Source organism: Bombina bombina, chromosome 1 (genome assembly GCF_027579735.1).
Source record: "Bombina bombina isolate aBomBom1 chromosome 1, aBomBom1.pri, whole genome shotgun sequence".
Classification (NCBI taxonomy): domain Eukaryota; kingdom Metazoa; phylum Chordata; class Amphibia; order Anura; family Bombinatoridae; genus Bombina; species Bombina bombina.
The window spans coordinates 837,533,084-837,559,283 of NC_069499.1; the positions used below are offsets into that span (position 1 = coordinate 837,533,084).

Sequence of the window (26,200 nt, forward strand, 5' to 3'; positions counted from 1 at the left end):
ATATATATATATATATATATATATATATATATATATATATATATATATATATATATATATATATATATACACTTACCTGATAAATTTATTTCTCTTGTAGTGTATCCAGTCCACGGATCATCCATTACTTATGGGATATTAACTCCTCCCCAACAGGAAGTGCAAGAGGATTCACCCAGCAGAGCTGCTATATAGCTCCTCCCCTAACTGCCATTACCAGTCATTCGACCGAAAACATGCAGAGAAAGGAAAACCATAGGGTGCAGTGGTGACTGTAGTTTAATGGAAAAATTACCTGCCTTAAAGTGACAGGGCGGGCCGTGGACTGGATACACTACAAGAGAAATAAATTTATCAGGTAAGCATAAATTATGTTTTCTCTTGTTAAGTGTATCCAGTCCACGGATCATCCATTACTTATGGGATACCAATACCAAAGCTAAAGTACACGGATGACGGGAGGGACAGGCAGGCTCTTTATACGGAAGGAACCACTGCCTGAAGAACCTTTCTCCCAAAAACAGCCTCCGAAGAAGCAAAAGTGTCAAATTTGTAAAATTTGGAAAAAGTATGAAGAGAAGACCAAGTTGCAGCCTTGCAAATCTGTTCAACAGAAGCCTCATTCTTAAAGGCCCAAGTGGAAGCCACAGCTCTAGTAGAATGTGCTGTAATTCTTTCAGGAGGCTGCTGTCCAGCCGTCTCATAGGCTAACCGTATTATGCTACGAAGCCAAAAGGAGAGAGAGGTAGCCGAAGCTTTTTGACCTCTCCTCTGACCAGAATAAACGACAAACAGGGAAGACGTTTGTCGAAAAACCTTAGTTGCCTGTAGATAAAATTTCAGGGCACGGACTACATCTAGATTGTGTAGCAGACGTTCCTTTTTCGAAGAAGGATTAGGACACAAAGATGGAACCACAATCTCTTGATTGATATTCCTGTTAGTGACCACCTTAGGTAGGAACCCAGGTTTAGTACGCAGAACTACCTTGTCTGAATGAAAAATCAGATAAGGAGAATCACAATGTAAGGCAGATAACTCAGAGACTCTTCGAGCCGAGGAAATCGCCATTAAAAACAGAACTTTCCAAGATAACAACTTGATATCAATGGAATGAAGGGGTTCAAACGGAACCCCCTGTAAAACATTAAGAACTAAGTTCAAACTCCATGGTGGAGCAACAGTTTTAAACACAGGCTTGATCCTAGCTAAAGCCTGACAAAAAGCTTGAACGTCCGGAACTTCTGACAGACGTTTGTGTAAAAGAATGGACAGAGCTGAAATCTGTCCCTTTAAGGAACTAGCGGATAAACCCTTTTCTAAACCTTCTTGTAGAAAAGACAATATCCTCGGAATCCTAACCTTACTCCATGAGTAACTCTTGGATTCGAACCAATATAAGTATTTGCGCCATATCTTATGGTAAATCTTTCTGGTAACAGGCTTCCAAGCCTGTATTAAGGTATCAATAACTGACTCAGAAAAACCACGTTTTGATAAAATCAAGCGTTCAATTTCCAAGCAGTCAGCTTCAGAGAAATTAGATTTTGATGTTTGAAGGGACCCTGGATCAGAAGGTCCTGTTTCAGAGGTAGTGACCAAGGTGGACAGGATGACATGTCCACTAGATCTGCATACCAAGTCCTGCGTGGCCATGCAGGCGCTATTAGAATCACTGATGCTCTCTCCTGTTTGATTCTGGCAATCAATCGAGGAAGCATCGGGAAGGGTGGAAACACATAAGCCATCCCGAAGGTCCAAGGTGCTGTCAAAGCATCTATCAGAACCGCTCCCGGATCCCTGGATCTGGACCCGTAACGAGGAAGCTTGGCGTTCTGTCGAGACGCCATGAGATCTATCTCTGGTTTGCCCCAACGTCGAAGTATTTGGGCAAAGACCTCCGGATGAAGTTCCCACTCCCCCGGATGAAAAGTCTGACGACTTAAGAAATCCGCCTCCCAGTTCTCCACTCCCGGGATGTGGATTGCTGACAGGTGGCAAGAGTGAGACTCTGCCCAGCGAATTATCTTTGATACTTCCATCATTGCTAGGGAGCTTCTTGTCCCTCCCTGATGGTTGATGTAAGCTACAGTCGTGATGTTGTCCGACTGAAACCTGATGAACCCCCGAGTTGTTAACTGGGGCCAAGCCAGAAGGGCATTGAGAACTGCTCTCAATTCCAGAATGTTTATTGGTAGGAGACTCTCCTCCTGATTCCATTGTCCCTGAGCCTTCAGAGAATTCCAGACAGCGCCCCAACCTAGTAGGCTGGCGTCTGTTGTTGCAATTGTCCAGTCCGGCCTGCTGAATGGCATCCCCCTGGACAGATGTGGCCGAGAAAGCCACCATAGAAGAGAATTTCTGGTCTCTTGATCCAGATTCAGAGTAGGGGACAAGTCTGAGTAATCCCCATTCCACTGACTTAGCATTCACAATTGCAGCGGTCTGAGATGTAGGCGTGCAAAGGGTACTATGTCCATTGCTGCTACCATTAAGCCGATCACCTCCATGCATTGAGCTACTGACGGGTGTTGAATGGAATGAAGGACACGGCATGCATTTTGAAGCTTTGTTAACCTGTCTTCTGTCAGGTAAATCTTCATTTCTACAGAATCTATAAGAGTCCCCAAGAAGGGAACTCTTGTGAGTGGAAAGAGAGAACTCTTCTTTTCGTTCACCTTCCATCCATGCGACCTTAGAAATGCCAGTACTAACTCTGTATGAGACTTGGCAGTTTGAAAGCTTGAAGCTTGTATCAGAATGTCGTCTAGGTACGGAGCTACCGCAATTCCTTGCGGTCTTAGTACCGCCAGAAGAGCACCCAGAACCTTTGTGAAGATTCTCGGAGCCGTAGCCAATCCGAATGGAAGAGCTACAAACTGGTAATGCCTGTCTAGAAAGGCAAACCTTAGATACCGGTAATGATCTTTGTGAATCGGTATGTGAAGGTAAGCATCCTTTAAATCCACTGTGGTCATGTACTGACCCTTTTGGATCATGGGTAAAATTGTCCGAATAGTTTCCATTTTGAACGATGGAACTCTTAGGAATTTGTTTAGGATCTTTAAATCCAAGATTGGCCTGAAAGTTCCCTCTTTTTTTGGGAACCACAAACAGATTTGAGTAAAACCCTTGTCCTTGTTCCGACCGCGGAACCGGATGGATCACTCCCATTAATAAAATATCTTGTACGCAGCGTAGAAACGCCTCTTTCTTTATTTGGTTTGTTGACAACCTTGACAGATGAAATCTCCCTCTTGGGGGAGAGAATTTGAAGTCTAGAAGGTATCCCTGAGATATGATCTCTAACGCCCAGGGATCCTGGACATCTCTTGCCCAAGCCTGGGCGAAGAGAGAAAGTCTGCCCCCCACTAGATCCGTTTCCGGATCGGGGGCCCTCGATTCATGCTGTCTTAGGGGCAGCAGCAGGTTTCCTGGCCTGCTTGCCCTTGTTCCAGGACTGGTTAGGTCTCCAGCCTTGTCTGTAGCGAGCAACAGCTCCTTCCTGTTTTGGTGCAGAGGAAGTTGATGCTGCTCCTGCTTTGAAATTACGAAAGGAACGAAAATTAGACTGTCTAGCCTTAGGTTTGGCTCTGTCTTGAGGCAGGGCATGGCCTTTACCTCCTGTAATGTCAGCGATAATTTCTTTCAACCCGGGCCCGAATAAGGTCTGCCCTTTGAAAGGTATATTAAGCAATTTAGATTTAGAAGTAACGTCAGCTGACCAGGATTTTAGCCACAGTGCTCTGCGTGCCTGAATGGCGAATCCGGAATTCTTAGCCGTAAGTTTAGTTAAATGTACTACGGCATCTGAAATAAATGAGTTAGCTAACTTAAGGGCTTTAAGCTTGTGTGTAATCTCATCTAATGGAGCTGATTCAAGTGTCTCTTCCAGAGACTCAAACCAAAATGCTGCTGCAGCCGTGACAGGCGCAATGCATGCAAGAGGTTGCAATATAAAGTGAAAGAAAAAGGAGGTCTTGTAAGGGCGCTAATAGCTGAAGATACTTATGTGAAATTATTAATATTACTTGTGATAAATATGTGTACAAAAGTAAAATAAAAATAAGAACAGTATCTAAGATAACAAGTGATTTATTTGGTTACAATATGATTTGAAAAAATAGAGACGTCTCTAGTACAATTCAATTAAAAACAATGATGAAATATAGCATAAAAAATGATAAAGTGGTACTGATTAGTACTTCATGAGAAATTTAGATTACTGTTTAATAGTGTAGTCACAAAGAAAAATTTTTGGGGTGTGACTAAACAGTTAGCCAAGATTTCTCGTGAGTTATTAAGTCTGTATACAGTTATGCATAAAAATATATAAAATACCGATATCAGCTTGATAAAACTTCTGCAAAGGCTATATATTGCACACAAAAAATTATAATGGAGCTTAAAGAGGAGCTGTGCATAAGAGGAAAATTATATAGGGTTATGCTCTAGCTCTGATTATGTCAATCCTTATATCTGTATTCTCAGCGAACTTATTGATATGTCCATACGTATGAACCAAGAGAAATGTCCAGTAATATATACTGCTAGTAGTTTAGGATTACAGTTCGCAATCTTAAAGCAGATGGTACCTTATAGTAAGCTTGAATAGCAGCAGGGAATCCTATGCGTCCTGCGGCTCAGTTCTTCTGACAGTGTCCTCGTGTTGTTGGCGTCTGACGTCACACCCGATGTGCGGGGGGCTTGTCTTGCGTCGGCCAATCGCTGCTTAGACAGTTGTGAGTATCCGAAATGCCTTTTCACGTCCGATATTGTGTATTCACAATTTTTCTTCTGTCTGATATCTGTACTTATATACATCGGGTGTGACGTCAGACGCCAACAACACGAGGACACTGTCAGAAGAACTGAGCCGCAGGACGCATAGGATTCCCTGCTGCTATTCAAGCTTACTATAAGGTACCATCTGCTTTAAGATTGCGAACTGTAATCCTAAACTACTAGCAGTATATATTACTGGACATTTCTCTTGGTTCATACGTATGGACATATCAATAAGTTCGCTGAGAATACAGATATAAGGATTGACATAATCAGAGCTAGAGCATAACCCTATATAATTTTCCTCTTATGCACAGCTCCTCTTTAAGCTCCATTATAATTTTTTGTGTGCAATATATAGCCTTTGCAGAAGTTTTATCAAGCTGATATCGGTATTTTATATATTTTTATGCATAACTGTATACAGACTTAATAACTCACGAGAAATCTTGGCTAACTGTTTAGTCACACCCCAAAAAATTTTCTTTGTGACTACACTATTAAACAGTAATCTAAATTTCTCATGAAGTACTAATCAGTACCACTTTTTATCATTTTTTATGCTATATTTCATCATTGTTTTTAATTGAATTGTACTAGAGACGTCTCTATTTTTTCAAATCATATTGTAACCAAATAAATCACTTGTTATCTTAGATACTGTTCTTATTTTTATTTTACTTTTGTACACATATTTATCACAAGTAATATTAATAATTTCACATAAGTATCTTCAGCTATTAGCGCCCTTACAAGACCTCCTTTTTCTTTCACTATACATTATTTTTAGACTGAAGGATCTAAAACACTGTAAGCGGTCTGATACTCTATACTCCAGCGCACTATTTTTTCCACAATCTTTCACATCAGGTTGCAATATAAAACCTTGTTGAACAAACATTTTCTTAAGGTAACCCTCTAACTTTTTATCCATTGGATCTGAAAAGGCACAGCTATCCTCCACCGGGATAGTGGTACGCTTAGCTAAAGTAGAAACTGCTCCCTCCACCTTAGGGACCGTTTGCCATAAGTCCCGTGTGGTGGCGTCTATTGGAAACATCTTTCTAAATATCGGAGGGGGTGAGAACGGCACACCGGGTCTATCCCACTCCTTAGTAACAATTTCAGTAAGTCTCTTAGGTATAGGAAAAACGTCAGTACTCGCCGGTACCGCAAAATATTTATCCAACCTACACATTTTCTCTGGTATTGCAACTGTGTTACAATCATTCAGAGCCGCTAACACCTCCCCTAGTAATACACGGAGGTTTTCCAGCTTAAATTTAAAATTTGAAATATCTGAATCCAGTTTGTTTGGATCAGAACCGTCACCCGCAGAATGAAGCTCTCCGTCCTCATGTTCTGCAAATTGTGACGCAGTGTCTGACATGGCCCTAATATTATCAGCGCACTCTGTTCTCACCCCAGAGTGATCACGCTTACCTCTTAGTTCTGGTAATTTAGCCAAAACTTCAGTCATAACAGTAGCCATATCCTGTAATGTGATTTGTAATGGCCGCCCAGATGTACTCGGCGCTACAATATCACGCACCTCCCGAGCGGGAGATGCAGGTACTGACACGTGAGGCGAGTTAGTCGGCATAACTCTCCCCTCGTTATTTGGTGAAATATGTTCAATTTGTACAGATTGACTTTTATTTAAAGTAGCATCAATACAGTTAGTACATAAATTTCTATTGGGCTCCACTTTGGCTTTAGCACATATAGCACAGATATCTTCCTCTGAATCAGACATGTTTAACACACTAGCAAATAAACTAGCAACTTGGAAATACTTTTCAAGTAATTTACTATAATATGAAAACGTACTGTGCCTATAAGAAGCACAGAAAAAGTTATGACAGTTGAAAATTAATAAACTGAAAAGTTATAGCATCAAATATTTGTAAAAAACACAATTTTAGCAAAGGATTGCTCCCATTAGCAAAGGATAACTAACCCTGATAGCAGAAAAAAAAAAAAAAAAAATGCAGAAATAAACGTTTTTTTTTTTTATCAGAGTCAACTACAATCTCACAGCTCTGCTGTGAGTGATTACCTCCCTCAAAACAAGTTTTGAAGACCCCTGAGTTCTGTAGAGATGAACCGGATCATGCAGGGAAGACAATAAACTTCTGACTGAATTTTTTGATGTGTAGCAAAAGAGCCAAAAAAGGCCCCTCCCCCTCACACATAACAGTGAGAGAGATCAGTAAACTGTCATAAATTAAATAAAACGACTGCCAAGTGGAAAAAAATAGTGCCCAAAACATTTTTCTCCAACATAGGTGTGTCCGGTCCACGGCGTCATCCTTACTTGTGGGATATTCTCTTCCCCAACAGGAAATGGCAAAGAGCCCAGCAAAGCTGGTCACATGATCCCTCCTAGGCTCCGCCTTCCCCAGTCATTCTCTTTGCCGTTGCACAGGCAACATCTCCACGGAGATGGCTCAGAGTTTTTTGGTGTTTAAATGTAGTTTTTATTCTTCAATCAAGAGTTTGTTATTTTAAAATAGTGCTGGTATGTACTATTTACTCTGAAACAGAAAAGAGATGAAGATTTCTGTTTGTAAGAGGAAAATGATTTTAGCAACCGTTACTAAAATCGATGGCTGTTTCCACACAGGACTGTTGAGAGGAATTAACTTCAGTTGGGGGAAACAGTGAGCAGACTTTGGCTGCTTGAGGTATGACACATTTCTAGCAAGACTTGGTAATGCTGGAAGCTGTCATTTTCCCTATGGGATCCGGTAAGCCATTTTCTTAATTTTCAATATAAGAATACAAGGGCTTCACAAGGGCTTTAAAGACTGGTAGACATTTTTCTGGGACAAAACGATTACTATATAAGCATGTTTAATGGTTTATAACTTAGGAGTTATTTTAATCTTGGCAAATTGTTAAAAAAACGGACAGGCACTGTATTGGACACCTTTTTCACTGGGGGCCTTTTCTAGTCATAGGCCTCATTTTCGCGCCACTAATGCGCAGTTGTTTTTGAGAAGCAAGGCATGCAGATGCATGTGTGAGGAGCTCAGATCCACTGAAAAAGCTTATTGAAGGCGTCATTTGGTATCGTATTCCCCTCTGGGCTTGGTTGGGTCTCAGCAAAGCAGATACCAGGGACTGTATAGGGGTTAAATGTAAAAACTGCTCCGGTTCCGTTATTTTAAGAGTTAAAGCTTTCATATTTGATGTGCAATACTTTTAAGGCTTTATGACACTGTGGTGAAATTTTGGTGAATTTTGAACATTTCCTTCATACTTTTGCGTATATTCAGTAAAAAAGTGTGTTCAGTTTAAAATTTAAAGAGACAGTAACGGTTTTATTTTAAAACGTTTTTTGTGCTTTGTTACCAAGTTTATGCCTATTAACATGTCTGAACTACCAGATAGACGATGTTCTGTATGTTCGGAAGCCAAGGTTCCTATCCATTTAAATATATGTGATAAATGTGACAAACAAAGTAGGGACAATGATACCACTGATAATAATGTTGCCCAAAACGATTCCTTAAGTGAGGGGAGTAAGCATGGTACTGCATCATCCCCTTCTATGTCTACACCAGTCTTGCCCACTCAGGAGGCCCCTAGTACATCTAGTGCGCCAATCCTCCTTACTATGCAACAATTAACGGCTGTAATGGATAATTCTATTAAAAACATTTTAGCCAAAATGCCCACTTATCAGCGAAAGCGCGACTGCTCTGTTTTAGATACTGAAGAGCATGAGGACGCTGATGATAATGGTTCTGACATGCCCTTACACCAGTCTGAAGGGGCTAGGGAGGTTTTGTCTGAGGGAGAAATTTCAGATTCAGGAAAAATTTCTCAACCAGCTGAACCTGATGTTCTTACATTTAAATTTAAATTGGAACATCTCCGCGCTCTGCTTAAGGAGGTGTTATCTACTCTGGATGATTGTGACAATTTGGTCATTCCAGAGAAATTATGTAAAATGGACAGGTTCCTAGAGGTCCCGGTGCCCCCCGAAGCTTTTCCTATACCCAAGCGGGTGGCGGACATTGTAAATAAAGAATGGGAAAGGCCCGGCATACCCTTTGTCCCTCCCCCTATATTTAAGAAATTATTTCCTATGGTCGACCCCAGGAAGGACTTATGGCAGACAGTCCCCAAGGTCGAGGGGGCGGTTTCTACTCTAAATAAACGCACCACTATCCCTATAGAAGATAGTTGTGCTTTTAAAGATCATATGGACAAAAAATTAGAGGGTTTGCTTAAAAAGATGTTTGTTCAGCAAGGTTACCTTCTACAACCAATTTCATGCATTGTTCCTGTCACTACAGCAGCGTGTTTCTGGTTCGAGGAACTAGAAAAGTCGCTCAATCAAGCATCCTCTTATGAGGAGGTTATGGGCAGAGTTCAAGCACTTAAGTTGGCTAACTCTTTTACCTTAGACGCCACTTTGCAATTAGCTAGATTAGCGGCGAAAAATTCAGGGTTTGCTATTGTGGCGCGCAGAGCGCTTTGGCTAAAGTCTTGGTCAGCGGATGCGTCCTCTAAGAACAAATTGCTTAACATACCTTTCAAGGGGAAAACGCTGTTTGGCCCCGACTTGAAAGAGATTATTTCAGATATCACTGGGGGTAAGGGCCACGCCCTTCCTCAGGATAGGTCTTTTAAGGCTAAAAATAAACCTAATTTTCGTCCCTTTCGCAGAAACGGACCAGCCTCAAGTTCTACATCCTCTAAGCAAGAGGGTAATACTTCTCAAACCAAGCCAGCCTGGAGGCCAATGCAAGGCTGGAACAAAGGTAAGCAGGCCAAGAAACCTGCCACTGCTACCAAGACAGCATGAGATGTTGGCCCCCGATCCGGGACCGGATCTGGTGGGGGGCAGACTTTCTCTCTTCGCTCAGGCTTGGGCAAGAGATGTTCTGGATCCTTGGGCGCTAGAAATAGTTTCCCAAGGTTATCTTCTGGAATTCAAGGAGCTACCCCCAAGGGGAAGGTTCCACAGGTCTCAATTGTCTTCAGACCACATAAAAAGACAGGCATTCTTACATTGTGTAGAAGACCTGTTAAAAATGGGAGTGATTCATCCTGTTCCATTAGGAGAACAAGGGATGGGATTCTACTCCAATCTGTTCATAGTTCCCAAAAAAGAGGGAACATTCAGACCAATCTTAGATCTCAAGATCCTAAACAAATTTCTCAAGGTTCCATCGTTCAAAATGGAAACCATTCGGACAATTCTTCCTACCATCCAGGAAGGTCAATTCATGACCACGGTGGATTTAAAGGATGCGTATCTACATATTCCTATCCACAAGGAACATCATCGGTTCCTAAGGTTCGCCTTTCTGGACAAGCATTACCAGTTTGTGGCACTTCCATTCGGATTAGCCACTGCTCCAAGAATTTTCACAAAGGTACTAGGGTCCCTTCTAGCGGTGCTAAGACCAAGGGGCATTGCAGTAGTACCTTACTTGGACGACATACTGATTCAAGCGTCGTCTCTACCACAAGCAAAGGCTCATACGGACATTGTCCTGGCCTTTCTCAGATCTCACGGGTGGAAAGTGAACGTAGAAAAAAGTTCTCTATCTCCGTCAACAAGAGTTCCCTTCTTGGGAACAATAATAGACTCCTTAGAAATGAGGATTTTTCTGACAGAGGCCAGAAAATCAAAACTTCTAAGCTCTTGTCAAGTACTTCATTCTGTTCTTCTTCCTTCCATAGCGCAGTGCATGGAAGTAATAGGTTTGATGGTCGCGGCAATGGACATAGTTCCTTTTGCGCGAATTCATCTAAGACCATTACAACTGTGCATGCTCAGTCAGTGGAATGGGGATTATACAGACTTGTCTCCGACGATACAAGTAGATCAGAGGACCAGAGATTCACTCCGTTGGTGGCTGACCCTGGACAACTTGTCACAAGGTATGAGCTTCCGCAGACCAGAGTGGGTCATTGTCACGACCGACGCCAGTCTGGTGGGCTGGGGCGCGGTCTGGGAACCCCTGAAAGCTCAGGGTCTTTGGTCTCGGGAAGAATCTCTTCTCCCGATAAATATTCTGGAACTGAGAGCGATATTCAATGCTCTCAAGGCTTGGCCTCAGCTAGCAAAGGCCAAATTCATACGGTTTCAATCAGACAACATGACGACTGTTGCGTATATCAACCATCAGGGGGGAACAAGGAGTTCCCTGGCGATGGAAGAAGTGACCAAAATAATTCAATGGGCGGAGACTCACTCCTGCCACTTGTCTGCAATCCACATCCCAGGAGTGGAAAATTGGGAAGCGGATTTTCTGAGTCGTCAGACATTGCATCCGGGGGAGTGGGAACTCCATCCGGAAATCTTTGCCCAAATAATTCAATTGTGGGGCATTCCAGACATGGATCTGATGGCGTCTCGTCAGAACTTCAAGGTTCCTTGCTACGGGTCCAGATCCAGGGATCCCAAGGCGACTCTAGTGGATGCACTAGTAGCACCTTGGAGCTTCAACCTAGCTTATGTGTTCCCACCGTTTCCTCTCATTCCCAGGCTGGTAGCCAGGATCAAACAGGAGAGGGTATCGGTGATCTTGATAGCTCCTGCGTGGCCACGCAGGACTTGGTATGCAGATCTGGTGAATATGTCATCGGCTCCACCATGGAAGCTACCTTTGAGACAGGACCTTCTTGTTCAAGGTCCGTTCGAACATCCGAATCTGGCCTCACTCCAACTGACTGCTTGGAGATTGAACGCTTGATTTTATCAAAGCGAGGGTTCTCAGATTCTGTCATTGATACTCTTGTTCAGGCTAGAAAGCCTGTAACTAGAAAAATCTACCATAAAATATGGAAAAAATATATCTGTTGGTGTGAATCTAAAGGATTCCCATGGAACAAGATAAAAATTCCTAAGATTCTATCCTTTCTTCAAGAAGGTTTGGAGAAAGGATTATCTGCAAGTTCTTTGAAGGGACAGATTTCTGCTTTATCTGTTTTACTTCACAAAAAGCTGGCGGCTGTGCCAGATGTTCAAGCTTTTGTTCAGGCTCTGGTTAGAATCAAGCCTGTTTACAAACCTTTGACTCCTCCTTGGAGCCTCAATTTAGTTCTTTCAGTTCTTCAGGGGGTTCCGTTTGAACCCCTACATTCCGTTGATATCAAGTTATTATCTTGGAAAGTTTTGTTTTTGGTTGCATTTTCTTCTGCTAGAAGAGTTTCAGAGTTATCTGCTCTGCAGTGTTCTCCTCCTTATCTGGTGTTCCATGCAGATAAGGTGGTTTTGCGTACTAAACCTGGTTTTCTTCTGAAAGTTGTTTCTAACAAAAATATTAACCAGGAGATAGTCGTGCCTTCTTTGTGTCCGAATCCAGTTTCAAAGAAGGAACGTTTGTTGCACAATTTGGATGTAGTTCGTGCTCTAAAATTCTATTTAGAGGCTACAAAGGATTTCAGACAAACATCTTCCTTGTTTGTTGTTTATTCTGGTAAAAGGAGAGGTCAAAAAGCAACTTTTACCTCTCTCTCTTTTTGGCTTAAAAGCATCATCAGATTGGCTTATGAGACTGCCGGACGGCAGCCTCCTGAAAGAATCACAGCTCATTCCACTAGGGCCGTGGCTTCCACATGGGCCTTCAAGAATGAGGCTTCTGTTGATCAGATATGTAAGGCAGCGACTTGGTCTTCACTGCACACTTTTACCAAATTTTACAAATTTGATACTTTTGCTTCTTCTGAGGCTATTTTTGGGAGAAAGGTTTTGCAAGCCGTGGTGCCTTCCATCTAGGTGATCTGATTTGCTCCCTCCCATCATCCGTGTCCTAAAGCTTTGGTATTGGTTCCCACAAGTAAGGATGACGCCGTGGACCGGACACACCTATGTTGGAGAAAACAGAATTTATGTTTACCTGATAAATTACTTTCTCCAACGGTGTGTCCGGTCCACGGCCCGCCCTGGTTTTTTAATCAGGTCTGATGATTTATTTTCTCTAACTACAGTCACCACGGTATCATATGTTTTCTCCTATGCAAATATTCCTCCTTTACGTCGGTCGAATGACTGGGGAAGGCGGAGCCTAGGAGGGATCATGTGACCAGCTTTGCTGGGCTCTTTGCCATTTCCTGTTGGGGAAGAGAATATCCCACAAGTAAGGATGATGCCGTGGACCGGACACACCGTTGGAGAAAGTAATTTATCAGGTAAACATAAATTCTGTTTTTCACCCAGTACCTCAGAAAATTAAACGATTTTACATGCCAGCAAAAAACGTTTAACATTAATAAATTGAGTGTTATTAAAAAGCCTGTTGCTAGTCCCTGCAAATTAGGCTAAAGTTTTATGCATACAGTATAATTCCAGTGAAGTGCCATTCCCCAGAATACTGAAGTGTAAAATATACATACATGACAGCCTGATACCAGTTGCTGCTACTGCATTTAAGGCTGAGTTTACATTATATCGGTATGGCAGAATTTTCTCATCAATTCCATTGTCAGAAAATAATAAGCTGCTACATACCTCTTTGCAGATTAATCTGCCCACTGTCCCCTGATCTGAAGTTTACCTCTCCTCAGATGGCCGAGAAACAGCAATATGATCTTAACTACTCCGGCTAAAATCATAGAAAAACTCAGGTAGATTTATCTTCAAATTCTACCAGAGAAGGAATAACACACTCCGGTGCTATTATAAAATAACAAACTTTTGATTGAAGGTATGAAACTAAGTATAATCACCACAGTCCTCTCACACATCCTATCTATTCGTTGGGTGCAAGAGAATGACTGGTAATGGCAGTTAGGGGAGGAGCTATATAGCAGCTCTGCTGGGTGAATCCTCTTGCACTTCCTGTTGGGGAGGAGTTAATATTCCATAAGTAATGGATGATCCGTGGACTGGATACACTTAACAAGAGATATATAGATATATATATAGATATAGATATAGATAAAAATTGAGGTTTAAATCATACAGAATATTCACCTTAGTAAGTCAAACAAGTTACAATATCCAATAAAACATAACAAAGATACATTACATATGTGACATGCCTAACAAAATGTAAACCTTCGAGGCTATTTATGAGGCCCTTTTGGACCTCAATCTAAAAATGTAGATATAGGAAGGTATCTGAGATGGAGACCACTTGTGGATCTCATGAAAAACCACTTTTTTTTTTTTTTTTTTCTTAACTCATTTATGCTACAAATAGAAAATAAATAGTACATATAGCTAGGCCATCCGCCCATTAATGCTATGAAGTAAAATTTAAAGTGACTGCTATGCATAAAGTGCAACTATATAGTCTCCATACAAAAAAGTGAAGATCATATAAACCCAGAACAGTGTATAGTATAAGCAAGTAAAGCTGTGGCTACCAAATTAAAGGACACAATATTTGATCCTATGTAGGGTCGGATACATTTCTAAATAAAAGGACACTGGATTAAGAATACGTTTTCCTTTTTTCTTCTTCTTCTATAATAGGGCTGTTAACCTGTCTCTGAAATTGTTAGGTTACCTTATAAGAGGTTATAACTGTATATAGAATCTCAACTAAACATCTTGGCTATGCAACATAGGAAGATGCTATATAGATAAGGAGCATGTGACCAAATTTCCAAACAATAATTAAAAAGACTAGAATTCAACAAATGAGAGCAAATAGTGTCCTTCAAACCTCAGGCTTCATTGCCATCATTAGGGTATATATATTCAAGATGTGACCAAGTATATCAGGTTTAGCTGTAAGATACAGAGTCCCTGAAGTGACAACAATAACAGGTAGCAGTTTTAATATGTATCGTTGGAGAAACAATCCCATAGACATACCAATTGAAGTGGGTTATATGGTCCTACAGTCTACACTTGATTAAGCATATTTACAATATAGCAAGGCAGTAAAGAAAATCATATCACGTCATATGGGTTCAACTCTAGTTAGTGTCATATTTAATGCCTAAAATCATATGAAGCGATCCACTGCTAGCAAGTTATACTAAATTCGTTCTTGAAGCAATGTCACCTTGGGGATATAACATTTTATTTTTTAAAGAAAAGAAGAGTCACTCATTGTCAATACAGCTGTACGTAGGAAGTCTCAGAACTGCAGATCCTCATAAGTTTACAGCTAGTGCCGTTGAAGTGGCGTAGTGTATAATAAAAATTACCTAATGTCTGTTCTAAGATCGCCACATTTACCCAGGTCCACAGGTTATGGGGAGGTGAATCAAAGAGTTCACACAAACCTTCCATCTGCTAGAATGGTGCAAATTTGGGGCATAGCACCCTACCCCACACCAGTATCACCGAACGGACTCTGCTTGTAGTTCAATCCTGCCTTTAGATCCAGATCCAGAACGGAAGCTGTAACGGCTCTGAACATGCCGTTGGAGGCTCCAGATCCACCAGGGTCCCGGTTCTCTTGTACCAAGGCAGTAACAATGATTGCATAAAACTTCTCCACATAGTACGCAGGCTCAGTGGGGGTCAGTTCTCTGTCGTCAGGCTGAACTGCTGTATATCTGGCCCCAATGAAGACCAAGATGACCCCGCAGGAAGAAAATACCTGCTCACTTAAAGCTCTCTGGTGTAACAGGGGTTTAGCTGTGACAAATGTCCCTCTCAGTAGAGCTGGAAGGATGCTGCTTTCTTTATCAGGCGCTAGTGATCCCTTAGGATCAGCCTCCATCTCTGCTGTATCAAGATTCTTCTGATCGCCATATTCGGCGAAAATGGAAATCCTGGATACGAAACGCTGGCAATGTAGGACCTGATGAGGTGCTTCTATGTGGCATGGGGTGATTTCTAGTGTAGGGATTTTGTTGAAAAACACCAATTCTCCAGAGCTGTGCTCCCCGTCAATTGCGTTCCGAGGTTAAGGGGTCTGAGCAGGCTCCACCCCGCACAAAGGAACAGCACCCTGCACCTTCACATCTAGGCTCACAGCAGCATGCATGGCATCGCTTAGTGTCAGAAAGGGAAGTTATTTCTGGATCTAATGCCATCATAGATGCTGCATTTTCCTTTGCGCTCTTACACTCATGAGATCCCAATAGATTGTTAAGAGTCTCTGGTTCCCAGACGCCATCTTGATAGCCACGTGGATTAGAACAGCTCGCTAAAGATTGCGCTATCAAGATTCTCAGTCCAGCATAATGATTTTCTAGCATAACACAGATTAATTCGGTAGCCATCTTCATGCAGTATGTGTAGTCAAGTAGGACTGCTCCGTAACAGTGTGTCCCTGGAGGGGGGGGAATATGCAGCATCTTAAAACTCCACAGCCTGTTAAATAGAAACGTTTGGTTTGGCTGAACAGCATAGGCTGGAATACACTCTGAAAAGCAACCTTCACTCTCCTTTGTGGTCCTTTAAAGTTATATCCACTGTTAAGACATTGATAACTGTTAGAAGCACCCAAAAAGCACATATATTCCAAATGTGGGCCAGGAGCTTCCCCAAAGTGCGTCCTGCCAGTTCAGCTCTTCACTCCTCCCCCTCTATATTCGACTCTTCTATTCACCTGCAGGGGAGATGTATTGAGTATCTGAGGAAATACATCAGAGCTGGGAGCGCGGAGCTGGAGAGGAAAGGTGAGAGCACTGCTAGAATAAAATGCTGCAATTACACCTCAGGATATTACTGCCTAAAGTTTTATCTTCAGGCTACGAAGGAGTTCAGACAGACTTCGTCCTTTTATTTGTTGTGTATTCAGTGAAGCGCAGGGGACAAAGGGCCTCTGCCACTTCTCTATCTTTTTGGTTGAGGAGTATGATCCGTCTCGCTCGACTAGATTACGGCTCACTCGACTAGAGCTGTGGCCTCTTCATGGGCCTTTAAGAATGAGGCTTCTATGGAGCAGATTTGTAAGGCAGCCACTTGGTCTTCCTTACATACTTTTGAGAAATTTTATAAATTTGACGTTTTTGCTTGGCCAGAAGCAGCTTTTGGGAGAGAGGTTCTGCAGGCTGTGGTGCCCTCAGTATAGGGTCCCCCTCCTTTACCCTCCCTGTTTTTTTCCATTCAGTGTCCTCTAGAGCATGGGTATTCTCACAAGTAAAGAATGAAGCAGTGGACTCTCCTCCCATTAAGATGGAAAACATAAATTATGCTTACCTGATAATTTAATTTCCATCTGTGGGAGGAGAGTCCACTGCACCCGCCCGTTAATCCGGTGGGCGGACCTAAATTTATTAATTAATCTTCTGGCACCATATATACCCTGATATTTCTCCTACGTTCCTTGTTCCCTTGGCGGGATGATGGGGGAGGTATTTAAGCCTTTGGCTGGGGTGTCTTTGCCTCCTCCTGGTGGCCAGTTTATTAATTCCCACAAGTAATGAATGAAGCCGTGGACTCTCCTCCCACAGATGGAAATGAAATTATCAGGTAAGCATAATTTGTTTTCTTTCTATGATTGTTTCTTGTTTTTTTTTCCTATCTTTTCTTTTCTTTGTTACATTCCAATGGATGTTTTTATATTATAACACCAAGGCTGAATCCTAGAAGATCACTCTCGATATCTGTAACTACTAAATAACTGAAAGTCAACATACTATATTTAACGATATGAGACGATTTATGATATTGCGCTCAAAAGACCGGAGGGTCGCAGTTATATCAGAGAAGCTAGAGACTATAGCTCCTAAGGTCCTACAGACATTTAAAACCCCTTGTCCTGGACTCATTCAAAGGGGATTCGAGAAACCCTTTCCGTACCTAACAAAATATGAACCTGATCATTCATTTGTGAAGATGTTTATGTATACTTTGTCTGTTTATTTCTACCTACATGGTTATTAACTATATTTGTAATGAAAAAGGATCAAGAAAAAACATTTAACCATAAAAATGTTTTAGATTAGAATACCCTTATCTCTGGAGGGTGTCCAGAGTCCCCTCCCCACCCAGCCCATTGCACACTTACGTGCAGCCTGTCTCCGCACCTGTCAACTATAGTGCTTCCTCTAGTAATATAACAAGGTTACTTTTTATGTTTTAGAATACAGATATTTAGTAAATCCATTTGTAGTCTTTCACCTAAAGATAATAGAACGTGTGCTGCCTTATGTGCAAAAAAAAGTAATAAAAGATGTGTTTTTTTTCCCCCAAATAACTTTCATTACAAATACAAATATTGAGTGTTAGTGGATTTTTTTAGTGGATTTTTCCACATTTAGAGAGGTCACTCATTTAATGATTTTGAGTAGGAATCGGCAAGATAATCATGGCTGACTATTCGTATCTGAAGCTAAGGCCAGTGTTTGCTTCTTGCTTCCTTGTGTAACAAGATACAAAGTTATAGAAGTTGAGGTCTTCAGTAATATTTTTTTTTAAAATGACTTGGTAATAATCTGAAAGTGACAACTTAGATTTGTGGGCTGCAAGGGAAGGGTATGTCTAATTAAAATATAAATTGTGAATGGGCTGATGGGTTTAAATCTTCTTTTTTTTTCCTGTGGCAGGGGAGCAGGTGTTTGCTGGATTGGAGCAGCAGGCTCGTCAAGCAATGATGAAAACTGAGCTTATGAAGCAAGAGGAGTCAGGGGTGGAACAGCATGACCGAAGTAGCAGTAAGTAAAATCTGGTTTTAGGGGCATGCAGGCTAATTATTCATTGTTTGACGTTTTAATATTAAATGAACATTAAAGTCCCCTCTATGATTCAAGTTAAAAAAGGCATTTTAAAATGTTTGTCTTTATATATATATATATATATATATATATATATATATATATATATATATATATATATATATATATATATATATATATATATATATATATATATGTATATATATATATATATATATATGTGTGTGTGTACATAATTTTTTTTCAATATACATGTTAACGTAGTGCGCCCCACCTTCAGCTCTCTGAGCTAGTTGCACTCTCATGATATGGATATATTCCCGATATGTCTGATACACCATAAAAGATCACCCTAAAACAGGAAAACTTCCACATTTACTTGTGTATTGTATTTTAGTTGAATTTTGACTGTATTGTCCCATTTGTCTGTCTCTGTAATTATTTAAAATATTATAATAGATCATACAGTATTCTCACTACTCTCTTTCTTTATAAAATAGTCTTTGTCGATCCCTCCTATCCAGGTGACAGCGATGCAGAGGATACAACAAATGATGATTTTTCATCGCCTGCCTCAGAAGATGATACCAATGAAGAAGCAAACGAGCCAGGGATCAGCAGAGAAATACAGAGTTCTGAGGAGACTGTAAGACCTGGTGGAGTTGACTAAGAATCATGGTTGCATGGATTTGGTGGATTATTGTTGATAGAATGTCTAGGAAAAGCTGGGTTGGTAATACTAAAGCTGGGTTGGTTATACTATATTTTCTGTTTGTCACATATTTAATGTAGATTTTTTGTTTCTATCAGCTTTCTGAATCTTTGAATAGTCATGCTGAATCATAACTCTTCATTTGCTCTTTGTGTCAGCTGGATTGCAAAAGTCAGGAGCAGTTGATGGCTCACGTGTATCAGATTATTTTTATTTAGATTATTTTATATATATTTTTTTTTAATTTTCAGTGCAGTTAATTAGATATAAATCTTACTATAAAAAAAAAACATACCAGAGTTTTTAATCCCTCCCACTCTTCTGTACAAATCATTTTTTTTCTTCCAGCAAGGAGTGAGGTTTATTAAGAATTGGCAGGGTGTTTCAGCCAGGCAGTGAAGAATCCTTTCCCAGTGTGTAAATGTCAGACCTCCCAGGTGAAATGCATTTTTATCTGCCAGCCCTGTGGTCTATGTGTGCTGCTTTTTGCGACACACAGCCCTCCCTAGGTGAATTGCAGATGTATCTGCCAATCCCCTAGTTTGTAGATGCTGTTTCTTGTGAGATCCTTAGCACCCTGCTTGCTTTGCCTCAGATGAGCTGTCTTCTTCAGCTGAGGTTGGGTGCTGTGTAGGAAGGTGCTCACAGGTAAGTACAATGCACCTTCATCAGTATGGACATGTACATACGATTCATATAGATTGGGGACGTAGGATCATGCGCCAAAAACTGGGATACTGTCTCTTTATATTTATAGTGATTGTATTAGGCACACACTGAGTGCCAGTCCCGTTAGCAACACATTTTTGAAAAAAATATCAGCTCATGCTTAGCTAATCTTCTCTGGGACAACAGGGGTTAACATTTTAACTCCAAATCAGCATATCTTCCTGCTTCTCTTCTTATCTCAAAGACTGGTGGTCATCTCTTATAGCAGTCCTGTATTCTTCAGGAGATTAGGTGAGCTCATCATAAAACTTATCAGAGCTTAATCAAAACTAGCGATTTACCCTATATATCCTGCCGCAGCATTTATTTTTACTTTTTTTCTCTTAAGGTGACAGTACATTTTTTTTTTTTCTTTCTGAAAATCCACACGTGACCTCAGGAATAATTTAACCCCTTTAATGTTTGCTATGTAAGGAATAATTTAACTCCTTTAATGTTAGCTATTTAAGGTTTTGGTATGTGTCCCTGCTCAGCTATGCACAACATATCTATATATCTAATCCTAGACGGGGTCCTGTAACTCTGCCCCTACAGCAGTGTGGCCAAGGGTTTACTGCCCACTAGGGCCATTCCCAAGATTCTTCTGAACTGTCCCCTAAATTTAAAGATTTCCACTCATATTATTTCTTTCCTATGGCATAGAGAGTGCACGATTCATTCCAATTACTAGTGGTATATTCTCTCTTGGCCAGCAGGAGGCGGCAAAGAGTACCCCAGCAAAGCTGTTAAATATCACTTCCCTTACCCATAACCCCCAGTAATTCTCTTTGCATTGATCACGGGAGGATGGTGAAGAAGGTGTCTGAAGATATTAATCCTTTAATGGGTACTTTTCCCTGCAAGCAAGGATTTGGGGCTATGCTGTGTCCATGTCAATCTCCTTGGTAGGAGTAATGGTGGCTTTTAGCAGTTAGGTGACAAGGTGGTCCTTGTCTTATTTCTAACACTTATCCTACCCCTTTGATAGAAAACCAGACTTTTTCTACAGGTCCCTGACAGATGTTGGTGTATCAGTCACACCTTAGAAGCTGTTCTTGCCATGCAGCCGGATCCACTGGTATGTGCTTTTGCCTCCTAGGTATTGAGGGTAGCACTTTAGAGTTAATCCTCTGTGGATCTTATTTTGGGTTTCACTTTATTTCCTGGTATAGGAATTTGAGTTTCGGCTGTATTAGGGCATCTAAGTGTATTATTATTTTTTTTATATATATATAATATGAAAATGGACAACTAGAAGAGGAGATTCTTTAGGGTTTAATTTTTAGCCCTAGATTTTGAGGTTGAGTAAGGCTGGATGTTTCAGGGTTATTTTATTTTCCCTGATTTGGTGCAATTTTACTTCGATTTTGTGTGGCAGTCTTTGTTTTTAAATTTGGCACTTGTTTTGCGTGCTTGGAGCCGATGACGTTGCGGTCACGTATTTCTCCGCACTTCCGCTTTAGTTTTCACAGCGTCTTGAGCAGCAGAGTGGTGTGCTGCTTGGATCTGCTGCTAAGGGTATTTATTATCCTGTCTACTGGATGTCGGAGGGTTTATCTTGTTTCTTTTTAATCTGATTGTTAGTGGAAGCTCCTGGTTCTGGTGTGGTGAGTTACCTCTGAGGATTTAGAGGTAGCGTTTTTTTACTTCGGATCTCATTCTGCAGTGGGGTATTGTACTTCTATTTTCTAATTTGTTTATTCTGTGAAAATCTTCAAATACTTTTTGCTACTATGGATACTGAACAAGATGTTGCAGCTACCTTAGTTAAATGTTTACTTTGTTTAGAGGCTCAGATTATGCCTCCTATGCAATTGTGTTCCACATGTTTAGATAAGACTTTACATTTTTAAGATAAAATGTATCCTGAGCTTGTCTCTCAGGATAATGCTGTCCAGGCCGTGCCTCAGTTACCTCTTAAAACGTCCCATTCTATTTCACGTGAAGTGCCTTGCGGTTCCTCTCAGCCTCCTTCTGGGGGTGTTTATTTACCTATGGATTTTGATGCACAAATATCTGCTGTGTCTTCAGCTTTATCAGCTTTTCCGGTTTCTGGTAAACGTAAGAGGAAATCCAAGTGTATTAAATGTTGGTAAGGGTTTTACGTTAGTCAGTCTTTCCCATTTATCTGATAAATCCTCAGAGGCTTCTGAGGGTGAGTTATCAGATTCTGATACTGTAATGACCAATGCTACAGATTCAGAGGAAATTAATTTCAGATTTGTTCTAGTAAACTTAACAGGGTATATGATGTGCCTCTATCCGTGGAAGTATTTCCAGTTCCAGACCGTATGGCAGATTTAATCATTCAGGAATGGAATAAGCCGGGGATTCTTTTTTCTCCGTCCCCTGTTTTTAAGAAGATTGTTTGCTGTTGCTGATGTTATTCGTGACTCCTGGTGCACAGTTCCTATGGTACAGGGGGCTATCTCTAATTTGGCTAAAAGAACTAGTATTCCTATTGAGGATATGTTGTTCTTTCAAAGATCCAATGGATAAGAAGCTTGAGACTTTTTTAAAGAAAATGTATATTCATCAGGGTTTGCAGTGGCAACCTGTTGCTAGTATTGCTACAGTTGTGGAGGCTGCATCTTATTGGTGTGATGATTCATCTAATCTTATACCGGAGGAGACTACTATAGAGGAGATCCAAGATCGGATCAAAGCTCCCAAATTAGCTAATACTTTTTTTTTTTTTTTTTTTTTGTGGTGCCAATATGCAAGTTCTTATATTGGGTGCTAAGTCTGGTTTACCGTTTTAGTTTTCAGAGCTCTGTGGTTAAAAAGTCTAAGTTTTTATATTTGCCTTATAAGGGCAAAACTTTGTTTGGTCCAGGTCTGGCTGAGATTTCTGACATTACAGGTGGAAAGGGTTCTTTCTTACCTCAGGATAAGAAGAATAGACCTAAGGGTCGTCAGAGTTCTAATTTTCGTTCCTTTCGTAACTTTAAGGGACAAAAGTCTTCCTCTTCCAAATCGGATCAATCCAAGTCCTCTTGGAGGTCCGGTCAGCCTTGGAGTAGTGGGATGCAAACCTTGAAGTCTTTCACTGATTCCAAATCAACATGAAGGGGCCGCCCCCGGTCCTGTAATGGATCAGGTGGGGGGCAGGTTTTCTTTTTTTCGGCAGGTTGGATACGAGATGTCCTGGATCCTTGGGCCATAGATATAGTATCCCACGGTTACAGATTAGGATTCAAATCTTGTCCTCCCAGGGGCAGGTTCCACCTGTCAAGGTTATTTGCGAACCAAATAAAGAGAGAGGCCTTCTTAAATTGCGTAAAGGACCGATCATCCCTGGGAGTGATTGTTCCAGTTCCGCTAGAGGAACAGGGTCTAGGATTCTATTCAAATCTTTTTGTAGTTCCCAAAAAAGAGGGTACTTTCCGTCCTATTTTGGACCTAAAGTGTTTAAACCAATTTCTCAGGGTTCCGTCCTTCAAAGTGGAAACCATCCGGTCCATTCTTCCTTTGGTCAATTCATGACGACTACAGATTTGAAGGATGCGTATCCTCATGTTCCCATTCACAGGGATTATTACCAGTATCTGAGGTTTGCCGTCCTTAAACATTTCCAGTTTGTTGCCCTTCCATTTGGCATTGCTACGGCTCCCAGAATTTTCACAAAGGTTCTGGGGGCTCTTTTGGCAGTGGTCAGGTCTCAGGGCATTGATTTGGTGCCTTATTTGGACGACATTTTGGTTCAGGTGCCATCTTTTCATCTAGCAAAATCTCATACAGAGATGTTATCTATTCTACGTTCCCACGGGTGGAAAGTGAATCTGGGGAAGAGTTCCCTTGTTCAAGATACAAGGGTATGTTTCTTGGAAACAATTATAGATTCTCTGTGAAGGTTTTTCTGATGAACGTCTTCGTGCTTCATGCCTTTCTCTCCAGTCTGTGATTCATCCATCAGTAGCTCAATGCATAGAGGTCTGTAAAAGGTAAAGAAAAGAGGGCGACTCCTAGTGCAGACAAGTAAGCTGTAAGAACCCCTTAGACAAATCCCATGTAGGTGGGTACTCACAATGTAAAGCGCACACGATAGTGCAAGTTACGCTTACTGGGTATATTATAGTGTCCCAGTGCACATGTAAATCAGCCAAATGGTTTTTCCCCCGGTGAAAGATGCAGGCAGCAGATACAAAAATAGGAGACTCCAGGTATAAAGTTTAAAAAAACTTTATATAACGATAAAATGACAATAACATACAAAAGTAATAACAGATGTTAAAGATAAAATCAGTAAAAACTTGCTACGCGTTTCTCAGCGTTAACCTCACCGTTTCCTCAGGCTAGTGATACTGATTGATAGCTGGAGACACCTTTTTAAACCGCTTCAGACCAATGATTGACAAAAAGACACCCTTTGTAACAGGTGGTGTATAATCCGCTCTAATACAAACATATGACAATGGACTTAATATAGTTTTCGCTGCTCAGTTAAAAATTGTTAGTAGTAATAAATAATACAGATAGCAGAAATATCTATATGATCTATAAATAATGCAAATAGCAAAGATATCTTATAAACAAATACATAAGTGCTTAGTATACTACAACAGCGCTATATACCAAAAATAAATAAGACAAGCAGGCAGTAGTGTTAGTACAAACAAATGCTAGAGGAATCTAATGTTAATAACAAAAAAGAACTATATGACAACACACAGTGAATAATTATAACTATATTTGGCCAATAACAAAACGAAATATAGAGATACAAGTAATCTAACTTAGAAATAATTGTTCCTCTGTTATGCTTATCAAAAATAGAGCGGGAGTTGGGGGTGTGAAAGTTGTAAGCCAATAGTAACTCTCCTACAGATTCAATGTCTACCAATATCTATTTACAAAGGAATAAACTAATGTGAGTGTTGATAAATTTTAAAGTGACCTGATTCAATTTTTGAACTTTTTGTTGATCTCAACAAATTCACTAGAAAATTATCTTTACAACGTTATTTTGCTAACAGTTAAAAACACATAAAATTAATGGTACTCCCCTATTTACAAATGATACAAATGACACACCAGTCATTTATGTTGATCCAGATGATTTATCTGAACAACTATTCGAAGGCATCATACACACTAATTTAGCTCCACCGTCTCTTTTTCACCCTAAGAAAGAGGATGTGGCTTATCTGGATTTATTTCAAAGCCTTGTTATGGAAGACTTCGAAAGACTCCCTCAGAATAAGAATGAACAGGGCAATATTTGGCCTAATGAAAGGAAGGCTCTCTCCAGTCTGGCGAATGACAGTACTTTTGTCATTCATCAGGCTGACAAGGGTGGAGGGATAGTACTTCAAAATTATGAAGATTTACATTACTGAAGCACATTCAATTTTGTTAGATCAAGATTATTACAAAAAAAACGACAAAATCCTACAAACATCTTTATGAAGGAACTTAATTCATTGATTTCTTATGGTCATAATAATGGCATTCTCAATAACAAAGAGAGGTTTCTCTTGTAAGGTGTATCCAGTCCACGGATCATCCATTACTTGTGGGATATTCTCATTCCCAACAGGAAGTTGCAAGAGGACACCCACAGCAGAGCTGTCTATATAGCTCCTCTCCTCACTACCATATCCAGTCATTCTCTTGCAACTCTCAACAAGCATGGAGGTAGTAAGAGAGAAGTGGTGAAATGTAGCTGTTATTTTGCTTCAATCAAGAGTTTATTATTTTTAAATAGTACCGGAGTTCTGCTATTTTGTTCCAGGCAGGAAAAAAGAAGAATCTGCCTGGGATTTCTATGATCTTAGCAGGTTGTAACTAAGATCCATTGCTGTTCTCACACATGACTGAAGAGAGAGATAACTTCAGCGGGGGAATGGCGTGCAGGTTATCCTGCTATGAGGTATGTGCAGTTAATATTTTTCTAGAAGATGTGAATGCTAGAAAATGCTGCTGATGCCAAATTTATGTAAGGTAAGCCTGAATACAGTGATTTAATAGCGACTGGTATCATGCTTACTTTCTGAGGTAAAACTCTTTTATATTTACAATATAAAACGTTTGCTGGCATGTTTAAACGTTTTTATATATACTTTGGTGATAAAACTTTATTGGGGCCTAGTTTTTTTCCACATGGCTGGCTTAAATTTGCCTAGAAACAGTTCCCTGAGGCTTTCCACTGTGTTACTATGAGTGGGAGGGGCCTAGTTTAGTGCTTTTTTGTGCATTAACTATTACAGACTGAGACATCCAGGAGTTCCCTGAATGCTACAGGACATCTCTAAAGGGCTTTTAGGCTTCCAAAATCGTTTGTTGGGGAAGGTAAGCCCAAAGCAAGGCTGTGGCAGTTTGGTGTGACTGTTAAAAAACGTCTATCGTTTCTTTTTTTATCCGGTTTTTGAACTAAGGGGTTAATCACCCATTTGCAAGTGGGTGCAATGCTCTGTTAGCTTATTATACACACTGTAAAAA

At 40.6% G+C, this 26,200-nt stretch overlaps 1 protein-coding gene across 1 annotated transcript in view; it reads left to right on the plus strand.

Moving 5' to 3' along the window:
* ZNF821 (zinc finger protein 821) overlaps positions 1-19,009 on the plus strand; it is a 51,298-nt gene extending 32,289 nt beyond the window's left edge. Inside the window, exons 3-4 of the mRNA XM_053715553.1 lie at positions 18,211-18,318; positions 18,864-19,009. Of these exons, the coding sequence (XP_053571528.1) occupies positions 18,211-18,318; positions 18,864-19,009 (254 nt within the window). The remainder of the gene's footprint in view (positions 1-18,210; positions 18,319-18,863) is intronic.
* The last annotated feature ends 7,191 nt before the right edge of the window (positions 19,010-26,200 follow it).